The sequence below is a fragment of the Amblyomma mixtum genome, chromosome 1, assembly GCF_055824585.1.
Source record: "Amblyomma mixtum isolate Tamu chromosome 1, ASM5582458v1, whole genome shotgun sequence".
In the NCBI taxonomy this organism is placed as follows: Eukaryota; Metazoa; Arthropoda; class Arachnida; order Ixodida; family Ixodidae; genus Amblyomma; species Amblyomma mixtum.
Genome location: NC_143012.1, coordinates 266,230,678 through 266,256,136, shown reverse-complemented (window position 1 = coordinate 266,256,136; position 25,459 = coordinate 266,230,678). Strand labels below are relative to the sequence as shown.

Genomic DNA, 25,459 nt, shown 5'->3' with positions numbered 1-25,459 from the left:
TGCACTGACATCGCACAGTACACGGACCTCTAGAATTTCGCCTCCACGGAAATTCAACCGCCGCGGCCGGGATTGAACCCGCGTCTTTCGGGTCAGCAGTCGAGCGCCATACCCACTGAGCCACCGCGGTCGCTTGAGCATCTCGAGAAGCATGATGCGCGGCTCACGAGCCGCGCATCATGCTTCTCGCAAGGAAAATCAATGCAAGGAAAATCTTTCCACACAATAAATATGACCTTTTCCTAGGTCATATTTATTGTGTGGAAAGATTTTCCTTGCATTGATCGTTCACGAGCAGACAAAAAAGCGTGCCTGACAGAAAAACAGTTAGTAGATTTTTAAAACGGCATGTAAAGGCAATAACTTTTAGGAGCGCAGTGAGCTTCGATCACTTTATTTGTTCAGCTGTCTAAGTGTGAACACAGTGGGCACAACTTTCCTACGTTCTCTGCCCCCTGTTTCACTCGCCTTATACCTCCCCAAGAGTAAGGTAGTGAATCGGATATCACACGTGGTTAATCTTCCTGCATTTATTTTGTTGCTTCTCTGATATTGGAAGGGCAAGTCGAAACTTCTTACTCGCGTGCACGTTGAGAGCAATTGGGTCGATATAGATGGCATTAACTCATGTTAGTTGAAACGCAGCAAGGCCAGAAATGGCACAAATAAGTTCCTCCGGTCGTTTTTTTTTTATCCTTTCGATAGGATGCGCATCTGCCGTCGACAGATATATATATATATATATATATATATATATATATATATATATATATATATATATATATATATAAAAACATCGGTATCGATATGTGAGTCTGCACCAGTAACGTTGTGCTCTTCTTTTCATGTTGCAGCCACCATACCACCGATGACGTTGCATCCCGAAGAGAGCACGGCCTTCCCTCGGAGCGTGACACTCGTCGTGCCCATCATATGCGCCTTCGTTGTTGTGCTGGTGATCGGTGCTGTCGTCTACATGATGTGCAACCGGCGAACCAGGACGCACGATTATAGCGCCACGGCTCAAGTGTCCGGTGAGCCCGAGAACTTGTGCAACTTCTAACATGTGGCTACCGTATAAGATCGCAAGAAACTGGCTGCATTTCAGTCTGCTCAATTTGTTGTAGCCGCTGGGGTGGCTCGGTCGTTAGGGCGCTCGGCTGCCGACCCGATAGACGCGGCCGCGGCGGTAGAATTTCAATGGAGTCGAAATCCTAAAGGCCCGTGTACTATGTGTTGTCAGTGCACGTTAAAGAACCCCAGGTGGTCGAAATTTCCGCAGCCCTTCACTACGGCGTGCCACATAGCCTGAGTCGCATTGAGACGTTAAACCACCATAAACCATAAACCAATTTGTTGTGTATTTAATTGCAGGTTATTCACGTCTAAGCTTGCATTGCCATGACTGCAAGATGATGTGAATATTTATTTCAGCACCTTATACTCCTTGCTGCAGACTTTTTCGTTCTTTTTTTTGCAATTTATCTCTAAAAAAAAAAGCAGGAATACACTAGGTAACACCTTTGCGACCCCTCACACAGCGAGACACTTCTTTCGCGAATGTGAGTTTACGAAGAATGAGGTAAACCGACCAAAGATAGTAGGTGAAAATACAAGCCCATTTTCGTTTAGTCGAAACTTTAATATGTTTCGTTACATTGATGATATGTTACAGAGTTCAAAACTATAACAAATATAATTTTTTTTATAACTATAGCTTTCAGGGATTGTAAAATTTACACTGAGATTTGGTCATATCTAAAAGGAGATAACGTTTAGGCGCGAGAGTTCGTAAGAAGAATGCAAAGGAAACAGGCTGTGTCAGCGCATGCATATGAACTAGGCTCTGCAAAACAGCCAAAAGTCAAATGAGCTTTAGCGGTATTTGTGAGGTTGTAAGTTTGGTGCTGTGTTTTTAGAATCAAAGGAATCCGCGAAGCATAAGAACTGCAGCCATTTCCCGCAAATGGCCCTCTTGTGCTCGTTTTAGCCCCTATATTTGCATGGTGCTCCGTTCAATAAACCAGGAGACGCTAAACTGCGCTCTTAATGTTGTACGCCAAAGTGAGCAGACTGTAACAATTTGGAACAAGCGCCGTAAATTCATTTATCTATATTTTGCCGCCAAGAACGCCGTTTGTACGGTAAACGAGGCTGTGCTCTGTGAGGTTGTACTTCCAGTCAACAGCAACGACCTTTACGACCCATTTTTCGCTAGCATGTTTTTTTTTTCATTTGTTCGCTGAAGCATGCGAACAACTACCGGCTAACAAGCAACTTGTACTGCGATCTCTGTTATTAAGCACAGAATATTCCAATGGCACACAAAAAAGATATCAAACGCGAAAAAAGCCGTTACTGCGGAAATCCCAGTGTCATGTTAATTATCGCTCTATTTTTGTATTAGAGATGAAATAATATTAGCTCCACTTCTCCGCGAACTCACTCAAACACCTTTAAAAAAATGCAGCGAACTTATTCGAGACCTTCCCCAACTTCACAACATAACGGTAGTAAGTAGAAAAAAAATACCGTACCAATGCCGTGTGCGGGATACGAAGTACGGGCACGAAATGAGCGCTTTGGTTTTCCGGCCCCTGATATCACTTGGCCACCACCGCAGGCTGTCGCGAGGAGCTTCTTAACTGATAGCCTCTTGCGGTGTGCGTTCTTTCATCTGTTCGGTCTGTTCTTCCAAATGCTTGGCGCCAATAGCGATGCCGCTGAGGCCTTGCAGTATAGCCGGCTGAGTCAATAGAAGGAAAGGTTTGGTTTGGTTTATGGGGTTTAACGTCCCAAAGCGACTAAGGCTATGAGGGACGCCGTAGTGGAGGGCTCCGGAAATTTCGACCACCTGGGGTTCTTTAACCTGCACTAACATCGCACAGTACACGGGCCTCTAGAATTTCTCCTCCAAAGAAATTCAACCGCCGCGGCCGGGATCGAACCCGCGTCTTTCGGGTCAGCAGCCGAGCACCATAACCACTGAGCCACCGCGGCGGCGGAGAAGGAAAGGGTCGACTATATGGTCACGTAGTGGTGACTGCAGTAGATTCGCTGAAATATTTCCAATGGCAGCTTATGCAGCCGCACATGAAGGTGAGAAAGTGGAAAAGCGGCCTAACGTACTGCCAAGACCGATGAGAAGTGGCTGAGCGCAATGGCGCGTCAATGAGTGAAAGCAGTGAAGGACACTAAGGGCGCTGCCCACCAGGAAAACCAGAAGCGGTACGACGCGGCGAAACGTGAAGCGCCAAAAGCTGCTAAGGTTGCTCAAGCAGCGAAAGAGCCAAGAGACCATTCCTGCTCCATAAGCAGGCGAAGGCAAGCAGCACGTTCAGCAGCCGGTCAGTATGATCTACGAGCCGTCATAGATAAGATACGCATTTCCTACACTGCAATTAGTGCCTACACGTGTCTACTTTTAGCCGCGAAACAAATTACAAATTTTTGATTATATTTCGCTGAAATCATCAATCGCATTGATCACCAATTCATAGAGCTAGCGCAGCGGGCTGCAGCATGGGCCAGGTCGTCAGAAATCGCGATATATAGCAATTAAATCATACAGGAATACAATAACTGCACTCTCCCAATGCAGTAGACTATTTACAAATCACTCATCTGCAAGGAGGCGCTACGTAAAACTTATCTCACAACGTTCTTGATGCAAACAAAGCCAGTTCTACGCTGGTTCAAGTGCTGACAACACGATCCACAGGCGCCTATAAAGCAGATATTTTCAAACACACGCTGGACGCAGATAGCAGCCGAACTAAAGATGCTCCTAAGGCGTGTCTTAAGGCGGCACTTAATGCAGAGCCTTCATGTATGGGTCTCTTGTCCAACCTGGGATTGTTTGTGAGCAAAATTTTGCCTTTTCCACCCGCATGGAAAAACGAACACGAAAGTGCTAAGGCCTGCCTCGGAATGTCACAAGTAGGAACTTGAAAAATACTTGGCGAGTTCGTTGATTAAAAAAAAAAAACAAGAAAATTTACGTCACCTAGGCGGTAGAACTCGCGCTCACAACGTGTTCTTACTGTTTGTCGTCTAGTTCACGCAGACCTTCATGGATTTTGAAAAAAGAAAAGAGAAACTCCGTTTCCCAAGTTGTTAAAAACTTTGCCAGAGTCATTACTCGAGACCCAGCGCTCTGTCTCGTCTCTTCTTCCCTCGTCCCTGTACAGGTACGCCGTTTTAGCCTTAATGCTGGAAGTCATGAGCTTGAAGTAAGGTGATTGAGGGTATTTTTCTCGAGCAAGTTTCACAGGAGTACTGCTGTGGTACAACCCGCAGCTTCTTCAGCGCAGTTCCTGAGAAAGTGGCTCCACCTCATCATGCACAGCCTACACTCTCACTCAAACTGCCTGGTGTCGTCGAAGCTGGTTTTGGTACCAGCTATATAGTGGACGAATTATGGGTGGCGTCGGTCCCTGAGTGGCTGATCTCAAGCAAAATTATTGGCACCAAACTCTGTGTGTTAGGCCCATAACTCTTACACTCGTCATTCTGTTGGCAACCAGTTTGCTTCAAGCGACAAGCGGCCAACACGCTAAAGTAAACCATCGTTCCATGCAGAGCGCGCCTGCGGCGGTGACCTGAAGGGGGACTCCATATCGATGACTTCGGTGGGCAAGAAGGTGTACGAGGCACCTCGCGGGGACCCGCTCTACTTTCCCTCGCCCTACGCCACCACTCACATCTCGGTGTACTCCGGTGACGCGGACTCGCCTTCGGGCGGTGTGCACCGAGGCCACCCGAACGCCGCCATGGGTGGCGGAGGTGGCGGCGGAGCCGTCGTGGGCGACGGTGGGCCGCTCTCTGGTCGGCCCGAACACACCTACGACGTGCCGTTCCCGCCGAAACAGGCACGTGCATTTCAACGATTCCTAGCACTCATTGAAACATAAATTTCGGAACGCCCTTATTTATTTTCACGCTCCTTTAATGGCAATACAAAAATTTTGCACCGAACTGGGGGAGGATCTTTAATTATTTCAACGTACGCTCCAACTAAATTTAAAAATAAAACTATCTCGGTCCAAGGTCAATTTTCTAATGCCGAAGCTCAAAGTAAACGCACTGATCTCTTTAGGGGTTCATTCCTTCACATCGCGATTCAGAAGCGAGTTGTATCAAAAATTGATTGCAAAAAAAAGTCAGTAACAAATCTTCTGCGAAAATTTTGACTGCCAAGTCATGCTCACAAAGTGAGCAATAACTCAACCCTGATGTTCTTAATTTTTTTATTTCTTCGCAATGTTAACACTGATTGATGGCAACTCATTTTTTTCTTCATTTTCTTGTTTTCATTTCTTTGCTTTTGGTTGTCTTCTTCGGTGCAGGGGTTCTTTAATAGTAGTCGTGATTTTTTCCCTTTGCATTTTTAAAGCATCTGTAGGGGTGCGTTTATTAGGCGTCCTCAAGAGACCGAACCGCCGTGTAGGATCTGGCAGCGTAGACAGGCGTAGCCAGCACCAAGAGGGCGGGGCAACTTCGTCGTCGTCAGGCGCAGCGTAGTGTCGGCGCATAACTTCGTCGTCGTCAGTCGCAGCGTAGTGTCGGCGCATGGCGGTAGCGGAACCCGTCACAGCTGGCACACTACACATCTTTTGTTTTCATTGTTTATTTTGCATTTAATTGATGTCTGTTGATTATATTCCTATTGTTGCTTCATTACCTCTCCCCTTCCCCTCCCCCACCCATCCTTCCGTTATGTGGGCCTTTAGGGTAACTAAAAGAAGAACGAAGGAAAGTTACCAAAGAATACCACATTCAGCAGTCGCGACCACAATATACTCCCAGTAAAAAAAAAAAAAAAACAAAGATGCTGCTTCGATGACCTTTTCTTACTACAAAAAAAAAAATAAAATGAGCGCCATGGATTAGCGAAATGATGGCCTGAAGTTACAGCATCTAACGAAAAAGTGATGTAAACGTTTCAAATGCACTGTTATACTTGCAAAAATAATGAACGGAAGCTTTAATTCCGCGCAACGCGTACAATGTAGAAAAGCGCAAACATCCAATTTTCAAAGTTATAATGTTGTTAGCGGGATGATTTATTTTGCTTTACACCTTTCTGCCTTCGACAATGTTTAATCTCACGCAGTTTGAATTTGATGCTGCGGAGTAAAAACTAGCCCGTGCAGGATTGCTGAAGAAAACTTGATAGATTTGCTGCTGTGTTATATTTTCTGCGTTGATTGTCTGCTTTGAATCTGATTGTGCGAAATCACTAAAAGCATGTAGATTAAAAATTAGGTCTTTTCTAATTCGACCACATTCATTTGTTTCCCAATGTTGTGTAACTTCTGGATTTACTGGATATGTGCAGCTTTTATGAAAAAATACCCAGTGCCTCGAAGATGCAGTCTCTCGAAGAGAAACTGTGGGAGGAAAAGTAGCAGGAGGCGGCCAAGAGTGAGGCGTGCAGATTCGATCAGGAAGTTTGCGGGGGGAAAGCGACTGCAGTTTGCTCAAGAAACGAATAGTAAAAGATCAGTGAAAGAAACGTTCGCATTGCATTGATGTAACAGACGTAGGTAGCCGACTATGATGATCATAACGAAATTTGCAAAATACGAATTTAATTTCTAGGCACCACAACAGTACATACTCAAAGTTGCACAAAGCGCTTCGTTTATATGGAACATATCTGCAATAACGCTAAGTGCTATCTTTATAAAACGAAGTGATAGATTTGAGGTTATGGATGTACTTCGTCTTCTGGACGCTGTGGGATATACAAATATCCCTCGCCGCCCCGGGCTGAGTCACGCGACGAAGCGCCGCCGCCGGGCGTGGGGAGAGGGGGGCCACGCGGCCACTCTCCTCACCCCCCAGCGTGGACGTGACGTCACGCCTACGCTCTGGCGTCTTAGGAACGGGGTGAACGACCTCTCGTGGTTGCAACCGGTTGCTCAAGAGGGAGGTAATGTCGTAGGGGTTAAAAGGAGAGCTCACGCGGGAACAAAGGCTGTCTAGTCTCCCCTCTCGCCGTGGTGACTGCCCGATTGTCCCGCCGACCCCGTCTCCTGCCCGCGCCTCCCTGGATTATTCAACGCCGGTCGACGACGACCTGGTAAGCTGCTGAACCATATATTATCGGATAGAACATTCTTCCGCAGTGTGCTTTGCCTTGCGCTAGGTTAATAAACGGTTTCCTAGCGTACTCTGTTCGTTGCCTACTTCGTCCGAACCCGCCGTGGCTGTGACTTTGCGCCACGGGTTGGGGACACGAGAACGCCCGCGCATAGCTGGCACGGAAGCGCGCCTTCGCGGCCGGCTGCTCGCGGGTGACCCCATATCTTGGCACCCGAACGTGGGGCGAACTAGGCATTGAGCAGTGTACTTTATTGGAGCGAACGACTGTCGACGCGCTAACAAAGGATGGCAGCTGATAGGCCTGACTTCCAGTCTTTGTTCATGCTGTCAGAGCTAGCGGCACAGAGCCAGGGCTCCCTACTTGACTTGCCTTTGGAAGGCGTAAATCTTGAGTGTTCCATGCGGAATAGCCGAGTTGCATTCCCGGGCGCGTCGGCAGGACTTAGGCCTGGTACGGAGGGCACCACATCGGGCACCTCGCCGCTCCGTGGTGCGAACAATAGGGCACCTACGCCTCATTGTTCGACGCCATCAGCGGCTGCGCCCAACTCCGGGGGCGTTAGTCCGCAGTCATCCGAGGTGCTCTTGCAGAACGCGATGCAAGTTATGCAGAGCTTAGCGGGTATGTTGCAAAACAATTTGCAAGCCCCGGCCCAGGCACCCCGTCTTAGGATAGACGTACCTACCTACACGGGGTACCACGATAGAACAGGGGCTAATGAGTACCTCGACCGTCTGCTGCATTATCAGCAAGCGACAGGAATCGCAGACGCCGAACTGCTCGCGCGTGTTGTGCCTGTTTCTTTGACGGAGCAAGCGGCCCGCTGGTACCGACTAACCGGTAACCGAGCGAGGACAATGGAGGAGTTTAGCGCAAGCTTCCGCGACGAATTCCTCCCCGCAAACTACGAGTGGCGTTTGAGGAGGGAGCTGGAACTCCGCACCCAGCACCCCGACGAGTCTTTGTTAGAGTACGTCCGAGCGATGGACGAACTGTATCGCCTCGCTGACCCTCGCGCCACAAACATGGAGAAAGTTGAGCGTGTCACACGACAAGCGCACCCGACTTTCGCGGCCTACCTGAGAGGAGGCAGGTTTAGAGACCTGGACGAGCTAGCAGCTGAGGCGAAGCGCATTCAGGGAGACATCCTCTCTGCGCGAGCGTATCGGCCGCCGCCACCTGCATCGCAGTCACTTGAGCCGCGCTGCGCGTGGAATGGCAGCTCAGCGCGTAGTCCGTCTAGAGCTGAAGCGACAGCACAGTTTGCTGACGAGCGTGTCCCGAGGGGTTGGGAATTGTCCGACCGCGCTTTGGACCCATTCAGCTACGCGCTGCGAACAGCACACGCTGCCGCAGAGCGGAGCACCTGTAGCCGAGATCGCGAGGCCGACACGCGGCCGCACCGCGAGATCGAGATCGAAACGACCGACCGGAGCGTGGCGACCAGCGCCTAGCCCGTCGGAGCCCGAGCAACCGCTGCTACAGGTGTGACCAACCGGGGCACTTCGCCCGCGACTGTGGCCGCCTCCCCGCCCGTGACCAAACACAGTCGGGAAACGGCTACAGCCGCCGGTGATCGACCTTCGATCCCGCGCGGCTTACACAGAGAACCCCGGTTTATTAGCGCCTTTGGCATGTCGCGTAGGAAGTTCTGTTGACTTGCCAGCGCCGTTCATCGAGCTAACGATAGCTCGGAAGAAATTCACCGCGTTACTCGACACAGGGGCAAGCGCTTCTTTGTTCGGTGACGAAGTGCTAAACCACCTCCGCCAGAACAAAATCCGGTTGAGAGAGTGCGATACCACTTTTCGCCTCGCGAGCGGCACAGCGCAATCCAGCGGTGCAGCTAGGATAGTGGTTCGCTGGGAAAGACGCGTGCGGCGACAACGCCTCGTTCATCTTCCCTGTTTATCCGTTCCTGTAATTCTTGGGCGAGACTTCCTAGCCAAGACAGGCATTGTGATAGACATAGCCAGCGGAGGCTATCGAGAGCGCACCACCGGCGCCTTGAAGCTTTTTGCAAAAGCGCCCGCGGCCTCGCAGTCAATTACGGCTCCGAACGCGGAGCTAGCGGGGAGTGACCGTGGAAAATCACCCCCGCCGGCCCGGAAACAAGCATGCGGGCGGACAGTCGCCGCTGAGAGAGGGCCCACAGAGAATGTTGTCGCGGTAGAAAGTTGTTCTACCGTGCCAGTGAGGTCAATGCACCCTTTGTTGTCGGAGGTGAACAGCGTATCGGAAAGGGAGAAGGCACGTTTGTCATCTCTCCTCTACGAATTCAACGCTACATTCACGGACCGGCCTGGCCTCACTACACTAGTAAGGCACAGAATAGACACGGGTGATGCACTGCCTTGGAAGTGCAATCCTAGACCAATCAGCTTGGCTAAGAGAAAAGCACTGGACGGCGCCTTAGACGAACTTATCGATACTGGCGTTGTTGAAAGGTCTGACAGCCCTTGGGGCTTCCCGGTAGTCTTAGTTCCAAAGAAAGACGATACATATCGGCTTTGCGTGGACTACCGCAGACTGAATGAGGTTACGAGGAAGGATGCGTACCCTCTACCAACCATTTCTTCTCTAGTGTCCAACCTAGGTGGGGCGAAGTACTTTACTACGCTCGATGCTAGCCGCGGATACTTTCAGGTTGAAATGGATGAGCGTGATAAGGAGAAGACTGCTTTCACTTGTCACAGAGGTCTTTTCCAATTCAAGAGAATGTCTTTTGGCTTGGTAGGAGCACCCGCTACTTATCAGCGCCTAATGGACCGTGTTCTGGGAGATGCGAAGTGGCACCACGCGCTCGCATACCTAGACGACATCGTGGTGTACTCGAAAACGTTCGAGGAACACCTGCGCCACTTGAGGGACATCCTAGAGAGGCTGAGGTCCGCGGGAATCACTTTGAACCCGAAGAAGGCACAGATCGCCGCGACCCGAATAACACTGTTGGGGTTCACGATCGACAAAGGCCGCATTCTGCCGTGCGAGGATAAACTCGAGGCTTTGCTTAAGTTTCCGTCGCCTTCAGATCTAGCTGGTCTCAGACGCTTCCTGGGAATGGCGAACTTTTATCGCCAGTTCATCCCGGATTGCGCAGCGCTGCAGGCACCTTTGACAAAGCTTTTGAAGAAGGGCGAGCGCTGGAGTTGGGGTCCCGAGCAAGAGGCTGCACTGCGCAACCTCGTTAAGGTGCTCGCGGACACGGCTGAGTTGCAGCTACCCGACCTAAACCGGGAGTTTGTGATTCAAACCGACGCAAGCGACCTGGGCTTAGGAGCAGTGTTGCTTCAGGAGCACGAAGGCGTCCTCCGACCGGTAGCGTTCGCGAGCCGTTCACTGACGCCGGCAGAGAGAAACTGTTCGGTGACTGAGAAGGAATGTCTCGCGATAGTTTTTGCTCTGCGGAAGTTCGACTACTACGTCGACGGGGTGGCATTTGTGATCGAGACGGATCACATGGCGCTCACCTGGCTGAGACGCCTCAGCGAGCCGAGCGGCCGCCTGGCGCGTTGGGCCCTGTTGCTGCAGCGCTACGACTTTACCGTGCGCTACCGCAGAGGGAAGAACAACGCCGTGGCTGACGCACTCTCGCGAGCGCCTGTCCAGGGCGAGGAAGGTCACGCGACCGACCACCCGACAGAGGGAGAGAGTGCGGGACTGTCGCCAGCCGTAGCCGATGTAAGGAACACGGACCGACCGTTGACCCCAGGCGAGAGCGTGAACCACGTGGACTACGCGAGTTCCGTGGGGATCGCGTTCAGCAGAAAGGAGCTGCTCGAAGCTCAGCAGATGGATTCATTTTGTCGAAAAGTGTTCGACGGGCTCAGGGAGCCGGGCGGCCGGGCCGCCGCGCACGTGGGGACAGCTGGTTTTGCTGTCGGTGCGGAGCGCTTGGAAACAGCTGGTAATGCTGTGAGCGCGCTGGATTCTTATCTGCTGGATTCCGACGGCGTCCTGCTGAGGTATATCCCATCCGAGAACGACACAAGTGAGGCGTTCAAGGTGGTGATACCGCGGGTGTTGAGAGCGGCACTGTTACGCTACTTTCACGACTCGTGCATCGCTGGGCATGCAAGCGGCCCCAAGACTTACATTAAGTTGTGTCGCTTTGCTACCTGGCTTGGCATGAAAAGGGACGTGACACGCTACGCCCGCTCATGTCATGTGTGCCAAAGCGTGAAGCCCCGGGGTGGACGACCGCCCGGCCTCATGCAGCCGATTAACAGCCAGACTCCCTGGCAAATCGCGGCGTGTGACATCATGGGACCGTATCCCACGACACCAAGCAGGAACAAATTCTTGTTGGTGGTCACGGATCACTTCAGCAAGTGGGTTGAACTTTTCCCCCTGAGAAAGCTGACGGCACGAGTGATCATGGAGAAGCTGATGGACGTATTCACCAGGTTCGGTTTCCCAGAGCAGCTGATAACGGACAACGCGTCCTACTTCACTGCGAAGGTGTTCGTAGATTCGTGCGCTGCACTTGGCATTAAGCACAAGAAAACGACCACCTATCATGCTCAGTCGAACCCCACGGAACGAGTCAACCGCAACATCAAGCACATGCTTGTCGCGTACTCTGAGAGGCACAAAGATTGGGACTCCTATCTGCCGGAGATCGCGTTCGCTTTGCGTACGACCGTTAACCGCTCGACTGGGTATGCGCCGTCTTCTCTCAATCTGGGTAGAGAGCTGCTAAATCCGATGGACCGGGTTCTAACGGACAGCAGGAAGACGCCAGTCGCTTCGTCAGCACGAGCTGAATACGCGACGCAGCTGCGCGCTAAGATGACGGAGGCCTTACACAAGGCTCGCCGAAACCTGAGCACTGCTATGGCGCAGCAGAAAGCACAGTACGACCGCTCGCACCGGGATGTTCACTACGAAGTGGGCGATCTGGTGCTTCGGCGCCAACACGTTCTCAGCGATGCTAGCAGACAGTTCGCGGCCTCGTTGGCGCCGAAATGGATCGGGCCGCTTCGCGTGCGAGAGAAGCTTTCTTCGCTCGTTTACAGGCTCGAGGACTTGCGGTCGAAACCGACAGGCGGACCGGTGCACGTATGCGACCTGAAACGCTACGTGCAGCGAGATGAGTGGGTTCAGGACACAGCCCGACCCGCGCCGCAGTCGGAGAACGAGCGCTGCGATCAGCCGGCGAACTCCGCGTCCCGCTATAACTTGCGCCGTAGGCAGAAATAAAATCTGCCTGCGCGGACTAGAGCGAGGGCGCAGGCCGACACGCAGTCTCGTTAGATGCATGAACGTACGGGCCGCTCATGCCGATCAATGTTACGTAAGACTTACTTGCGTTAACCCTCATGACTCTCGTGAGGGCCGAACAGCTACGTAGCACGCGCTGCGGGAGTTGGTTACATCTGTGTTGACCTTTTCAGCGCAGATGGAAAAGAAGCAGGGCGCATCAGAACGACATCGTTCACGTCTACCAACTAGAAGCCACCATCCAGCTTCGGCAACGCGCCGCGCCCATGGCCCGCCGCTACGCCCAGCCCGCGACCTGAAGCCGCCTCCCTGCTGCAGCCAGGCGCCCCTGCCACCTGCCACATCGCGTCGGAGCTGGCCGCCTGCCGACTGTACGCCGCTGCACCCGCCTACCCAAGAACAAGCTGGTCAAAACACAGAGATCGCAGCCGTGGCCCGTTTACCACCTCAACCATGAGCCCTCGCCAGCTAACCGGGCACGCCAGGGCAGCCTAACCGCCCGGTCTCTACCATGGAAGCGTCGCGGCCCTCGCCTCTGAAGCCACCTGACCCAGTCTCTGAGGGTGGCGCGGCCACGGACCTGGCCTCCAAGCAATCCAAGCCGGTGCCACGGAGGCGGTCAACCACCTTCACCGGAGCGGCGCAGCCGCGCGCGCTCGGAAGACTTGCAACCGGCAGCAAGTTGCCTTTCAACGTCATCATCTCGCGGGTGGTCAAGCCTTCGGACCAGCTGATCGGTGCGGGCGTGGCGCGGACATCAACAAGTGTACCAGCGGGAGCCGAAGAACTTCGATCCCTGGATGACGGAGAAGATTAAGTAACGTGGCGCCTGCTTCTCTGTCCGGGAGGCTTCTTAAGGAGGGGAGGATGTGGGATATACAAATATCCCTCGCCGCCCCGGGCTGAGTCACGCGACGAAGCGCCGCCGCCGGGCGTGGGGAGAGGGGGGCCACGCGGCCACTCTCCTCACCCCCCAGCGTGGACGTGACGTCACGCCTACGCTCTGGCGTCTTAGGAACGGGGTGAACGACCTCTCGTGGTTGCAACCGGTTGCTCAAGAGGGAGGTAATGTCGTAGGGGTTAAAAGGAGAGCTCACGCGGGAACAAAGGCTGTCTAGTCTCCCCTCTCGCCGTGGTGACTGCCCGATTGTCCCGCCGACCCCGTCTCCTGCCCGCGCCTCCCTGGATTATTCAACGCCGGTCGACGACGACCTGGTAAGCTGCTGAACCATATATTATCGGATAGAACATTCTTCCGCAGTGTGCTTTGCCTTGCGCTAGGTTAATAAACGGTTTCCTAGCGTACTCTGTTCGTTGCCTACTTCGTCCGAACCCGCCGTGGCTGTGACTTTGCGCCACGGGTTGGGGACACGAGAACGCCCGCGCATAGCTGGCACGGAAGCGCGCCTTCGCGGCCGGCTGCTCGCGGGTGACCCCATAACGCCTATGTAATGGTTGCCTTTTATGCCTAGCTCTGCACTCATCATAGAACTGCTATAAAATCGGGAACATCAGGCATGCTGTCGGATGGGAGGGGGGAGGGGGAGTACGCAGTACTAGGTGGGAAACGCTGCTTGGTTAATAATGAGTTTATCCACTTCCAAAAGAGCAGCGAAGTTATAGAGTCACTTTACCAAAAACGGGGCTCTAATTTCTCATCTCCATCTCAGTGAGGACAGTATATTTTGCCCCATATATTGCATATTAATTTCACAGAAGACTTCTTATGAAACGGAGGCAGCATTTCTTAACAGCGTACGGAGCATTATCATAAAAGAACTCTCTCTTTGGCAGCGTACGTCCATACGCATACGCTTTTCTGGCCAATCATTAACAGAACCCGCGTTGTTATAGCGGGACAATCTTTAGGGCCAAGCAACCCTGAGCTACCATGTGTCACGTGTTGGCGGCTTTCCCGCCAGTCTGTACCCTGCCACCAGCAATAAAGGACGTAACATATAATTGGCGACGAGGTAAAAATGGCAACTGCGCTGGGCACGATTGGGGAATTCGTTCCAACAGAGGCGACGTCTTGGCCCTTGTATTTGGAGCGCCTCGAATTTTTCTTTCAAGCAAACGACATCGACGGTAACGAGAAGAAGCGAGCAACGCTCTGCAGCGTTTGCGGCCCAGCAACGTATGCCATCGTTCGCTCCCTTTGTTCTCCGGATGCGCCGTCGGCCGTGGCCTACGATGAGATCGTCAGGCGTCTCTCAAACCACTTCTCGCCGCGACCGTCGGTGACAGTACAGCGTTTCAAGTTTGGCACACGTCAACAGCAGCCCGGTGAGTCAATTGCCGACTACATCGCAGAATTGCGACGTCTCTCGGAACACTGCGATTTCGGTGCGTCGCTCGATGACATGTTGCGCGACCGGCTAGTGTGCGGGGTGCGAAGCGAGACCCTTCAGCGTCGGTTGCTGGCGGAGCCGGAGCTTACGTTTGCTACAGCTCGGGAGAAAGCCATTGCAATGGAATCTGCGCAGCGACAGACCGAGCAAATTCGCGGCAGTGCCGCATCGTGTGAAGTTGGCAGCGTGAGCGGGCAGCGTTTCGACCCGTGTGTTGCGAAGGTCTCTGCGCCAGTGACAGCCAAGGAGGGTACCCATAAGCAGGCTGGTTCGCCTGGGAGCACAAGCGTATGTTTCCGCTGCAAGGGTGCGCATTCGCCAAGCAGTTGCCCATTCATGAATATGCAGTGCCACTTCTGCAAGCAACGAGGGCACATAGTGAGAGCATGCAGGAGGAAGGCGGCAGCTCGCGCTTCGGCTGAACCCAACTCTCAGAACAAAAAACGGGCCAGTGGAGGCCGTCACAAGAATGCTGCGTCGGACGTTTACGACGTGTTCGTGCTGTCTGGTGAAGAGCCAGCCGTGAGAGTGGAAGTGCGCGTCAACGGAAGTCCCCTAGAGATGGAGGTGGACTCTGGTGCAGTGTGTTCAGTCATCAACGACCGGACTATGCAGAAGCTGCGAATATCGAAAAGGGCGTTGCGCCCAAGTAATCTTCATCTCCGAGCTTACAATAACAAGGAACTACGAGTGTTGGGTGAACTGACCGTGAAGGTGGAATTCAAGGGGCAGGAACATCGCCTGCGATTGGTGGTGGTTAAGGGTGCTAGTATCGGACTTCTCGGTCGGGACTGGTTCAAGTCTTTGGGAATAAGTCTGAGTGGTGTTCACAGTGTGTACGAGCCGAGTCGAACTGGCAGTAGGGGAACAACAGCCTTGCTCAAGAAGTATTCTTCAGTCTTTGAGCCTGGACTTGGGACAAGTAAAGGGCCTCCTGTACGCATAGAGGTGAACCCGGCAGCTCCGCCGCGATTTCTGAAGCCACGACAAGTACCGTTTGCATTGAGACCGAAGGTGGACGAAGCACTGGACAAGTTGGTGAGCCAAGGCATTTTCCAGCCTGTGCGGCACTCGAAGTGGGCAACACCTGTCGTTCCAGTTGTCAAAAAAGATGGATCGATAAGGATCTGTGGGGACTACAAGAGCACAGTCAATCGTGTAGTGCAGTGGGAGACGTATCCCCTGCCGACACCGGAGCAGCTGTTTGCCAGGCTGGCAGGTTGCTCGAAGTTTTCAAGGCTAGACCTCGGACAGGCGTATCAACAGAAGACTGTTGATGAAGAAACAGCTGACTTGTTGACGGTTACAACACATCGGGGACTGTTCCGCGTAACCCGTCTTCAATTTGGCGTGGCAGTGGCAGTGGCTATCTTTCAGAGGTACATGGAAGAACTGTTGCATGGAATTGATGGTGTTCTTGTGTTCTTGGATGACATCTTGATCGGTGGAAAGGATGAGGTGCAGCACAATGCTCGTTTACAAGAAGTGCTCAAAAGAATTCATGAAGACGGTCTGCGACTAAAGTTTGACAAATGTCAATTTGGTGTTGAGGAAGTGTGTTACTTGGGATTCCGTGTGAACTCTGCAGGTGTGCAGCCGACAGAAGACAAGGTGCGTGCTATTCACAAGGCCCCAGAGCCGACATGCAAAAAGGAACTTCAAGCCTTTTTAGGAGCTCTGAACTTTTACAACAAGTTTCTTAAAGGAGCAGCTCATGCCTTGGAGCCACTGTACCGGCTGTTGGACAAGGGTCGCGAGTGGCGTTGGATGGAAGCTGAGGCAGAAGCATTTCGCCAGGCGAAAGATCTGCTACAGTCATCACATGTTCTGGTGCACTATGATGTCAACAAACCCCTAGTGCTGGCCTGTGACGCATCCCCGTACGGACTGGGTGCTGTGTTGAGTCATGTGTGCGAAGATGGCAGCGAGAGACCGGTTGCATATGCGTCGAGAACTATGAGTGCGGCAGAACGGAATTATGCCCAGACAGACCGAGAAGCGCTCGCCATCGGCTTTGGCATAAAGAAGTATCATCAGTTTCTATATGGGAGACATTTCAAAATTGTGACAGACCACAAACCCCTCTTAGGACTGTTGCACCATGCCAAGCCCATTCCCCAGGTGCTATCACCACGGATGCTGCGTTGGACCCTCATGTTATCGGCTTATGACTATGAAATTGAGTATCGACCAGCGGAGAAGCTTTCCAATGCTGATGCATTCAGTCGTTTACCACTGAGAGCCAGTAGGGCAGAGGAAGAGGAGCAGCGTCTTTGGGAAGTAGGGATGCTGGAAATGGCGCCGGAAGTAGCATGGAACTCTAGGAAGGTGGCAAGATTCACGTCAAGGGATAAGCTGTTGGCTAGAGTCTGCAATTGGGTGCAGCATGGGTGGCCAGAGGGTAAGCTGCCAGAAGAGTTTGCAGCGTTTGTGAGCCGCAAGCATGAACTGTCGGTGTACCAAGGTTGTTTGCTGTGGGGCAGTCGTGTGGTCATTCCAGAGCCAGCTCGACCGTATGTCATGGACATTCTTCACACAGCTCATCCAGGAATTGTCAAGATGAAGGGGCTTGCCAGAGGAGCCGTGTGGTGGCCAGGAATCGACAGAGATGTTGAGCAGAAAGTGAGAGACTGTGCACGTTGTCAGGAATCCAGGTCTGCGCCAGCAGCTGCAAAGATTCACCCTTGGGAATTCACCAAGCGTCCTTGGACAAGACTACACATCGATTTTGCTGGGCCCTTCCAAGGCAAAGTTTTCCTCATTGTGGTGGACTCTCACTCAAAGTGGTTGGAAGTGTGCCGGATGAATTCCACGTCGACAGCTACAGTTTGTGCGAAGCTTCGTTTCCTTTTTGCTACCCATGGCATTCCAGAAACTGTTGTTTCTGATAATGGCACTGCCTTTTGTTCGGAGGAGTTCAGAGACTTCATGTGCCGGAATCAAATCCGACATGTGACCGTTGCCCCATATCACCCTTCTTCGAATGGTCAAGCAGAACGCATGGTGCGCGAAACCAAGGGAGTACTCAAGCGAATGGTTGGAGGCGATATCGACACACGTCTGGCTAGGTTTTTAATGACCCAGCATATCCTGCCTCATGCTACAACAGGCAAGAGCCCGGCCGAATTGCTAATGGGCAGGAAACTTTCAACTGTGTTAGAGCGTCTGCATCCTGACCTGCAGTCCAGTGTGCAGCAGAAACAAGAGCAGGTGATGCAGCGCCGTAGCCAGGCAGTGCGACTGTTTGATGTGGGGGATCGAGTGTTTGTGCGCAACTATCTCTATGGGCCCAAGTGGTTGCCGGGCATTGTGGATGCTGTCACAGGACCAGTGTCGTACTTGGTCGTCACCAAGGACGGTCGTCGATGGAGACGTCATGTTGACCAACTCAGAAGTCGTTCTGCCAGCTACGCATTGGACAGTTTCGCTTCTGGGATGTGTGAAGAGGAGGAACCGCTGGTTGCTTCCCCGGCAGGGTGTTCCGGGCTTGGCATTCCTTCAAGCCTAGAGGACCCTGGAAGACGGGACCAAGGAGAAAGACTGGAGGAGGCTGCAGCGCCTAGTACCGAATCTGCTTCCTGTGGTGAGGACCGTGAAGCGAGTGCTTCCCTTCAAGTCCAGCGACCACAGCGCCAACGCAGCCGCCCTGCGTATCTGAAGGACTTCGTGACGTAGGGGGGAGGAGTGTTATAGCGGGACAATCTTTAGGGCCAAGCAACCCTGAGCTACCATGTGTCACGTGTTGGCGGCTTTCCCGCCAGTCTGTACCCTGCCACCAGCAATAAAGGACGTAACACGCGTAAAACTATCAGAAAAGTTCGGTTGAACTGGTGCCTGCTGGTCTCTTCCTGTTTTACCAGGCCGCGACAAGGAAGTATCCTGATAATCTACCTTATACCATTCGGCCATACTGCTTTTATCTAGGGAACGAATGGATTCCAAGCCTAAGCCAGCAAAACGAGGACATTTTCGAAAAATCAAGAGCATTGCAGCATTCATTACCCCGCCGGCACTGCCTCTAAAGTTCCGCCTTATATTTGTTCGGAGACTTTGCCATCTGTTCGTTTCACTTAGAGATCACACGCTACGAGATCACTGCCAAGTGCCGATGTGACAGAATAAAACAAACTGCTTGATGTGGAGGCAGAATCTCGAAGAACACGCACCAAGCAAATAGCCGCGAAGATACTGAAACTTAAACACAAAATGCATTCGCTTCGCGTCGAAATGAGCATGCAGCAATCTAACGCGACTCCAGCGGCGAACCCAATCGAGGCCTGTTTAATTACGTTCGCGAAACCCGCCGGCTATCGCTGGCGGACGGACCGACAGTTGCAAGGCTCGGGAGAAAAGTACTTCTTCGCTGGCCACGGTTTATTGCGAACGCGCAGCTCATCATCATTGATTCTTGGTACCCTCTGCACGATGCTACTGGGCTCAAAGACTGAGTCGTTTTCCGCGCTAATGATTCGGAGCCGGTATTTCATTAGGCGAGAACAGAGGTCCGCCGGCAGAGAACTATCTGTACTTTTCACAGCCCGGTTGAAGCAATCACTCTGGTGACTGTCGTAAGAGAGCTGTTCCGGGTACTTTCTTCGACAGCGAGCAATAGAAGCATAAATGTCTGAACTGGGGGCGCTGCATGCGCTCAAATTTGTTCGCCAAAGTTTCAGTGTATTCACGACTTCCTTTTTGGCAGTCACTGCGATTAAGCATAGGTATTTGCTTTTGTGTGCGGGGAATAAGCAACGCCTCGTACACATGGTGGCGATGGTGCATTCGCGCTGGTGTGGAGACGCCAGCAAGTTCGAGTAGGTACGGTATTGTGATGGTAACTTCTCTGACTCATTGTAGAACTGGAAGTGCTTTACATTTCTCCTGGGAGCATCCGCGCCCATCTCGTTGAAATCATGTTTGGACTTGTTATCGCATAAGTTGGAGCCGATGGCCCCGTTGGCGTCCGAACTAACAAACACAGCATACTATTAACACTCGTTACCATGATTCGGCTTCTCTAGACGGTTTGAAACGTAGCCCCACCAATTAATTGAACTGGAATGTTAATACGGGAATAATTTAGAGTGCCGTTATGCTTTACCTCAAATCAAACATGTATAATGGCAGAGTAGGCGCAGTAACTGTGCCTGCTTAGATTGTAGAAAATAATGTTGTACGTGAAACATCTCACTGGGACCATTTTATTCTTTTTTTTGTCTTACCGCCTTCACCGTATTCTCAAGAGATTTTCTCAAAAGCAAGCATTTCCTGTAGCATTTTTCAGAAACAGGCTATTGAGTGTATTCTAAATAAATAAATAAAGAGATTTCAAATAGTGTTTTTTTGGAGGTAACTACTGTGGTGCCTAAAATGCGGAAAGGTTTGCTAGCCAGTTTTATAAGGCTTATCGCAGAAAATTCGTGATGATTGCATGCATACAGGAGGATCTGTTACTGATATTCAACACGGTGCGTTATAAATACTCTGTGTTTCCTGGTATTATTAAGTAAGGAGTCGCGGTTGTGGCCTTATATTGCCTATAGCGACTGCTTATCACAGAACCGGTCAAAAACGAGCAAGAGCTGACACATAAGAGAAAGGGGGAGGGGGGGGGGGGGACAATCGCACACAAAGTAGCGTACCTGTAATACCAGCACAACCGGCCGTTAATATTCCCAAATGACGTCAGAGCACTCAACGTAAGCATAAGGGTGGAGAATAGTAATCATGAAAAAATAATCTGGAAACCACACAAACGCAGCGAACCCTCACAATTACATATACAGCTTTATGGGGAGTAAAGCAGTTCCATATCTTGGATGGAGTCATCTATGTTTAAGAGAACAAGAATATCTTTGCTCAGTACAAAATTAACGAAAAAGGTGTGGGAATAGAGGAGGAGGAGGAGGAAAACTTTTATTTCTATTTACAGTAAGAGGTCGGTGGGGTGAGCCGGAAGGGCCCGCCCCTTACAAACACTAGGATGGATCCCTAGTCCGGGATCCATGTAGCTTCCGCAGCGGCCCGGGCTCTAGCTACCAATGCCTGTTGGGCTTGGAGTTCGGAGCAGCCGCGCAGGGCAGCTTCCCAGTCCTCTCGAGTGGGGTGGAAGTGGTGTGGGTAGGCAGGATTGGAAGGGCATGCCCACACCATGTGGTAGGTGTCCGAAAACTCCGCCTCACAGTGCGGGCACGCGCCCGAGAAAGAAGAATTGAAGTGCTCAAGTACTGCCGGGAACAGTACAGTATTGAATAGAGGCGAAGCCAGCGCTCCTGCCCTCTGGTGGGGCCTTTACAAGGAGGGAGATAGAGGCCATGAAACGTTTGATAAAGAGAGGTGATCTCTTTAAAGGTGGTGGCCGGATTGAAATTGTATTCCGGATCTGGCTGCGGATGAGGCGATGCCCGGTGAGTAAGCGCGCGGGCGGCAGCGTCGGCTGCCTCGTTCCCCTCAAGACCCGCATGAGCTGGAGCCCACACGATGGTACGATGGGTCGGAAACCCTGTGTACTCGCATGCGTGGAGGATTTTGAAAGCACGGTCTGGAATATACCCTTGTTCAATATTACGGCAGGCGCCCCTGCAGTCCGTGATAATGACTCGGGACTCTGGATCTGCGGTGGCCAGTGCAATGGCGATCTCTTCCGCAAATGTAATGTGTGGGGCACGAAAAGTAAGGCCCTCAACTGTAGTGTTTTGGGGGATCACGGCAGGCCCACACCATGGAGGTGTGTACCAACCAGCGTGTACCAACCCCCATGGTGTGGTCCGGCCGCATCCCCGTAGAAGACACCTGGCTTATGTCCATATTGTTGAGAAATAGCCTCCGCCCGCGCGAGACGGCGACCATCATGGGTGTCTGCAGTCATGTTCTTCGGAAGGGGTCGCAGCTGGAGTGCAAAGCGCCAGGCTTCAGGGATGCGGACCCGTTCTTCTGTGGGTGTTGCGTAGGATATGTGTAAGCGGGTCAGAAGGCGGCTTCCCGCAGGTGTTTTGCTCAGGCGCAAGTATTGATTATTAAGATGAGCTTCTCGTAACTCCCCAACGATGTTGGTCATCCCCAGGCCGAGGAGACGCTTGTTGGACGTGGTTATGGGGAGGTCAAGCGCTCTCTTATAAATCTTGCGGAGAACTACTTCTAAGGCGTTCTCATCGCATTTACGTAGGTGGAGGTAGGGAGCCGAATGTAATATCCGGCTGGTTACGAATGCATTGGCCAGCCGCCGGGCATCTTTGCATCGTAGTCCCCCCCTTTTATTGAATACCCGGCGGAGCATCCGACCCACCTGGTCCCCCACCTTACGTAGCTTACCCTTACGTAGGGCAATTTTGGTTGTGCGCTTTGAGTTGGGGCGTATGTGCACAAATTCCGATTTGCTCGGGGAGCATTCAAGACCACAGAGACGAGCGTATTCGTCCACAATAGCTGCCGCTTGTAGCAGGTTGGTCTCGACGTCTCCAATTGACTGTTGTGTTGCACAGAGGGTGATGTCGTCCGCATACAGAGCGTGCTGCACACAGGCGACCTCAGCCAACTGGATAGGGAGCTTCATCATGGCCAGATTAAATAGTAATGGCGAGAGGACAGCTCCCTGTGGGGTCCCTCGTGTGCCAAGTTGATATGGGCCAAGTTCTGTGTGACTGTTGTGTTGCACAGAGGGTGATGTCGTATGCATACAGAGCGTGCTGCACACAGGCGACCTCAGCCAACTGGGTAGGGAGCTTCATCATGGCCAGATTATATAGTAATGGCGAGAGGACAGCTCCCTGTGGGGTCCCTCGTGTGTCAAGTTGATATGGGCCAAGTTCTGTGTCTGGCTACAAGACACAGAACGTGAGAATGGAGGCCGCTTAGTTGAGTGGATTCATTGTTTACGTGCGTGGTACAAGTGCAAAGAACAGGTAAATACGAGAACAAAAATATTTCTCGACTGATTTGACCCAGCTGATATTCAGTGTGAACACTCTCAAGTTGACGCGAAGCATGTCGTTAAAACGGATTCTCTGCTAAGAAAATTTTTTATGGCAGATCACGACATGCATCGAATCACACTTTTTGGTCAGCGCCAATGTGTCACGTGGGCTTGCGGCAGAGTCGCGCGACTCTTGGTCTGTGGGTAAAAAGTGCGATTTGCCCTAACTCGTGGGTCTATATTTACAGAAAAAAGCTGTACTGTAAACATGGACCAATTGCTAAACTCTCCCAACTCCATCTTCTCTTTACAGTTTCCTGCCCAGATGTCACGAGAGTTTGACGGCGGCGATCCACATTACACGTCCATCTTCAGGACGAATCCTAGCGGTGGCGGTACGTGCTTTTTTTCTACTTTCAACCGTCTTTTTTCATCCTCACTATACACGACGCTTTTTATATTGTTTCAGCACCCTGTGTCACACTAGCACGTACGCAGACGTTATTCTCAGAGTTTAAGGAAATACGGCACCTTATACTTTCCCAGAGGTATCAACCGCACTTTCCAGACATCAGTCCTTCAGCGCCGCCTTTCTGTTTAACCTTATTTTATAGGCATGCCAGTGCTTACGTAAGAAGCACCCTTTTTTTTCCCTGTTTCTGCTTTCATCAAAATGTTATACATATTAATGAAAGAACTTTAACAGTCAAAGGGTTCACAACTCAACAATGTTTGCTTGATATTATCTGCAACGTAACTAAAATCCCTAGACAGATAATACTCCTGAAAGCGAGTTCAGTACTCTGAAACGTTCACTGTGATTTAGACAATCAACATCATTCTGTTGTGCACATTACCTGCAACCATATTACACTTGAACGTGATTCTAGTTGTCATCTACATCATCAGCCAAACTACGTCAGCATCATTTTGAAAATTTATGCTTCGGCTTTGGCTGGAGGGAACAGTGACCAAAAACGAGCGCACCACCGATATTTAGTCTAACGTGTTTTCATAGAAGCATTGCCAGGGGACAAACACACCGGCTGGTGAAGTTCGCCCAAAGAGTCGATGGTGTACAAGAAAACGGGCTGCTTTCAAATGGACGCACACACCTGAACGTACGTGTCAGCCGCCACCTGCCCTTCAGTCATGGGAACTTAGGGTGATTACTGCATTTGTGTTAAGTATTACTACAATTTTTGCTGAGTATACACAGCCTAGTCCTTTCCAGCCCTTTGTAAGCGGCTATAGGAGTTTTAGGATGGGAGCTTAGCGCTTACAGCTACATATAAGCAGCAAAATTTGAAAATATACGAGCCCTCAAGGAAACCTATTTAAATGAATATTCTGTGAAAAAAATGTCTCCATGAGTTAGATGTAAGATCGAAAATAACCTTCTTGTCATGTTCGCCTGCTGCTATATCCATATACACTTCATGCACTTCATCTTGATTCATGAATACTTGCTGCGGTGAATTAGTGGCTATGAGTTTCCGCTTTGGAGCACTTTGTCATAGGCTCAACACATAGTTGCAGCAGCTAGCTTCCAATACTGGTCTGCCGCAAAATACCCAAACACTCCGGCCTTTAACATTTTTGCACGTTACCAAACCCAAGTAGGCGAATTCGGAGCTTCAACTACGAGGCCCTCAGAGCCAGCATTGCAGCCTATGGACATTACATGTAACACGTTAAGGATGAATGCGGGGTTGAAGAGTCCACTTTGGAATCTCTGCGCCGATGGAAATTTTTAGGGATGACGTGCCCTGACGCCACTGTGATATATAACCAAAATTCCACTATTTGTATATGTCGAGGGATGAAAAAGTTTTCGCGCCATAATGAATTATTCTGTGCATCAGTTTGCAAAAGCTATCCTCTTAAAAAACTACGGGTAATTTTTCCAGTTTAGTGGCATAAACAACCCTAGGAAAGCCACTAGTAAGGTATAAATGGGAGAGACTAGCTTTTTTAGGAATTTGTTTCCGAAATATAACACAACTTAACAAATAGCTTCGGTTTATTTTTATCACTTGTATTAAAATTTTTCTTTTTTTTTCATAAGAACATAGAATTTGAGCGTGGTTAATAACGGAACTTGATTTCTCACAAACTTCAAAGTTTACTGTGCACTATCTGCTATTTGACGCAGAATTTCTGAGAAAGTTAACCTCAAATACTTGAGCAAGTGTACTTATGTTTACCAAATTTTTTCATCAATAGAAAGCTCTTTCTGCATAGGTCAGACCACCTTCTTATATTCGATTCTGATCTTCGACTAATGCTTGCAGCATTCGTCACTTATTTTTCTGTTTCTATACTTTGGGCGGGCTTTGGTCACGCTCGGAAACTCATGCAAATAAACTGAACAGTGAAGGTAGGCGGCGTAGGCAGCAATAAAGCTATGTTCTTTGAAGGATGAAGCCTAGAAATTCATTTTCGAATGTCACTTCATGGGTCTCTGATAATCAGTGATTCAGTTTCGTTTCGATTCTGAATTATGGTTTGTAAGGCCAGGTTTATGTCATTTTGCTTCCAGTTTTGACACGTTATCGATGCAGCATTGACAAAACACGTGAGCAGGACAGAAAGGGCAAAAGTAAACTGCAACCTGCCTGTTTGATCACTTTTGTCCACGTTGGAAATAAAGCAGAAAAGGTTTCTGATAAAGTCAGGGAAATAAAAACTGCGAATTAATGTTGTGCTTTCTTCGCAGCTGATGGTGAGGGGCATTGGGACGAGCTTCTCCTTGAACGAGCGTCTTACAATGCAACGGAGGCTCGGTACGACCGGCTACCCAGGCAGCACTTCAGCCTGTATGGGCAAAAAACGGACCAAAAACCTGCCGAAAGGTAATTTACG

General features: G+C 50.9%; 1 protein-coding gene across 1 annotated transcript in view; it reads left to right on the top strand.

Annotated features, from left to right (window-relative positions):
- Positions 1–25,459, top strand: part of LOC149371621 (cell adhesion molecule Dscam1-like) — a 398,608-nt gene that overhangs the window by 365,802 nt on the left and 7,347 nt on the right. The window contains exons 22-25 of the mRNA XM_089565877.1: positions 855–1,034; positions 4,582–4,871; positions 22,908–22,989; positions 25,314–25,449. Coding sequence (XP_089422003.1) covers positions 855–1,034; positions 4,582–4,871; positions 22,908–22,989; positions 25,314–25,449 — 688 coding nt within the window. The remainder of the gene's footprint in view (positions 1–854; positions 1,035–4,581; positions 4,872–22,907; positions 22,990–25,313; positions 25,450–25,459) is intronic.